The sequence below is a fragment of the Argiope bruennichi genome, chromosome 2, assembly GCF_947563725.1.
Source record: "Argiope bruennichi chromosome 2, qqArgBrue1.1, whole genome shotgun sequence".
In the NCBI taxonomy this organism is placed as follows: domain Eukaryota; kingdom Metazoa; phylum Arthropoda; class Arachnida; order Araneae; family Araneidae; genus Argiope; species Argiope bruennichi.
This window is the reverse complement of record NC_079152.1, coordinates 33,396,908-33,399,948: the sequence shown is the minus strand read 5'-3', so window position 1 is coordinate 33,399,948 and position 3,041 is coordinate 33,396,908. Positions and strand designations below refer to the sequence as shown.

At 36.5% G+C, this 3,041-nt stretch overlaps 1 protein-coding gene across 1 annotated transcript; it reads left to right on the top strand.

The window, feature by feature from the left end:
- The first annotated feature begins 1,243 nt into the window (after positions 1-1,243).
- Positions 1,244-2,472, top strand: LOC129962160 (uncharacterized protein K02A2.6-like). Its single transcript, XM_056075898.1, has 2 exons — positions 1,244-2,113; positions 2,287-2,472. Exons 1-2 carry the CDS (start codon positions 1,244-1,246, stop codon positions 2,470-2,472), a joined length of 1,056 nt encoding a protein of 351 aa, XP_055931873.1.
- Positions 2,473-3,041: the final 569 nt, after the last annotated feature.

Below are 3,041 nucleotides of genomic sequence, written 5' to 3'. Positions count from 1 at the left end.
CCATGTGGAAATGGAGGAAGACAGTAAGAAATATACCTCATTTGTCACACATGATGGTCAGTACGAATTTAACAAAGTACCATTTGGCCTTTGCAACAGCCCAAGTATTTTTCAAAGATACATTAACAGTGTGTTCCGTGATCTCCTTAAAGAAGGCATTGTTATTATCTTTATGGATGACATCATTATACCCAGTTCCAATTAGTTGGAAGGTATACAGCGCTTAGCCATGGTATTAAAAACTGCATCTGAATATGGATTGGAACTAAATTTGAAGAAATGTAAATTCTTAAAATCGAAAATTGACTTCCTTGGCTATATAATAGAAATCGGCAAAATCACTCCTTCTTTGGATAAAACCGCTGCTGTTCAAAATTTTCCACAGCCCAAAAACGTCAAACAAATTCAAAGTTTTCTCGGACTCACTGGCTACTTCCGAAAATTTATCAAAGATTACGCACTAATAGCCAAGCCATTAAGCGACATACTTCGCGCCAACACAGTATTCTATTTTGGTCCCGAACAACAATCAGCATTCATAACTTTAAAGCAAAGGCTTTCTGAAAATCCTGTATTGCATATTTACAGACAGGGTGCAGAATTAGAATTACATACTGACGCAAGTAAATTTGGCTACGGCGCAATTCTCTTACAGCGATTTGACGATAATAAGCTTCACCCAATTCACTATATGAGCAAAAAAGCATCCCCCCAAGAAGAAACTAACTCAAGTTACGAACTTGAAATTTTGGCGATTCTTGAAGCTTTAAAAATATTCCGCAACTATTTGATAGGCACTAAATTTAAAATTGTAACAGACTGTTCAGCTTTTCAAAAAACTATGAGCAAAGCACAGCTCACACCCAAAATTGCTAGATGGGCATTGTTTTTGGAAGATTTTCATTATGAAATTGTACATCGCCCATGGAAGCAAATGAAGCATGTAGATTGTTTAAGCCGATATCCTATTAAGATAATAACACATGATGACTTGACTTCTAAAATCGTCCACTGTCAAAAAGTTGACGAATATATCAATTCCATTAAACTACTTTTGGCAAACAAACAAATTAACGACTTTATTCTGAAGAATAACATACTGTATAAAATTGTAAACGATTCTGATCTCCTAGTGGTCCCTTAACAAATGCAAGCTGAAGTCGTTAAAAATTTCCACTCTAAAGGACATTTCGGTATAAATAAAACAGAAAATAGTCTAAAACAAAGTTTTTATTTCCCAAACATGCGTAAAGGCGTAGAATATCTCATATCGAATTGCATTGAATGTATTCTCGTGAACAAAAAGCGAGGTAAAAGTGAAGGATTATTAAACCTCATTCCAAAAGACGATGTACCTTTCAGTACATACCACGTTGACTTTTTAGGACCCCTGCCTTCGACTAATAAAAAATACAACCACATTCTTACAGTAGTCGATGCATTCACAAAATTTACTTGGATCTATCCTGTTAAATCTACATCTTCACAAAACGCCATAGAGAAACTCAAACAACAAGAAATAGCATTCGGAAATCCAAATCGGATCGTAACAGATAAAGGCAGTGCATTCGCATCTAAAGAGTTTCAAGAATATTGTGACACTGAAAAAATTCAACATTTAAGTATTACAACCGGAATTCCCCGCGGTAATGGACAAGTGGAAAAAAATCATGGTACAATTATTCCAGTTTTAGCCAAACTTTCTATTGATGACACTACCAAATGGTTCAAATTCGTCCCCGCAGTCCAAAAGACACTTAACTCTACAGTTTCAAGGAGTACACAAAGAACACCTTTTGAGCTTTTAGCAGGAGTAAAGCTCAGAACCAAACAAGATTTACAAATCCTTGAGCTTCTCGAACAGGAGAACATCAACTCTTTTATAACTGATCGTGAGAATATCCGAGATGATGCCAAAAAGAACATCCTAAAAATCCAAGAGGAGAATCGACGTACTTACAATAAGAACCGAAAAACTGCTCATCAGTATAAAAAAGGTGATTTGGTGGCAATACGAAGGACCCAGTTTGGAACTGGCTTAAAACTGCGACCAAAATTTTTTGGCCCATATGAAGTGCTACAAGTCAAGCCTAAAGCCTATGATGTTAAAAAAGTTGGTCAGCACGACGGACCAAACTCTACCTCCACTGCAGCCGACAACATGAAAATTTGGTGCAGAGACACTTGAAACACCGACTTACTGCACTAAACAAGAAGCATTTGTGTTTTTTTCTCCATGTTATTGTCTACGTACTTTGTCTGTTTTGGTTTTTTTGTTCCTTTCAGGTTTTTCTTCAAATTCCCTCTCCGCTTTGGCCAGCTGGAAGTGTCAGGACGGCCTGTAGTATGAGCCACTATGCTACTCCCTCTACCTCACCGGCAGATGGCAGTAGTGTTCCAACTAGAAATATAAGTGAGGCAAACGGCAGAAGAGAGACACTTGCTGCGAGAGTGTGTGAGCTTCGAAGTTGAAGGATAACAACCATGCTATGTTCGCCTGAACTGCAACCAACCCTATAATTTTGTTCTTTTGCTAAATTTTCTTGTAGTCCTGTGTTCGTTTATTAAAATATGAGAAAGACAAACGTGTAGTCTTCTTCCGATTGAGGACACGATCCTACATTTATGAACATCCTGTAAATCTGTGATACGCATTTATGAACATCCTGCAAATTTGTGATACTCATTTTTGAATATCCTGTATAATCACTCATACAAACACAAATAATATACATATTATATCTGATTTCCCTGGTCTCCCATGTGTTACATTATGGATGGCGGCAGTTATTCCTGTTTACAGTTTAACATAAATGGTAGCCATTTTGAATAATCATTGCTTGATCATTAAAGCACATTTGCCGAAGAGTGTTGTAATTTGCTGCATTAAGGTTTTAGTGATCAACAACCTAAAATTATTCCACTAAAAGAAATTTAATTATTAGCATAACCTAGCACTAAATTTAATTGAAATCCGGTGTTTCAGAGAATATCAACGGGATATTGTATTAATATACAATTGATGAAACTTCAGAATGCTG

Coding starts and splice junctions, on each gene's coding strand:
- LOC129962160 (XM_056075898.1), top strand. CDS start 1,244: ATGCGTAAAGGCGTAGAATATCTCATATCGAATTGCATTGAATGTATT. Junction 2,114..2,286: donor AAGCCTATGATGTTAAAAAA/GTTGGTCAGCAC, acceptor TGTTCCTTTCAG/GTTTTTCTTCAAATTCCCTC.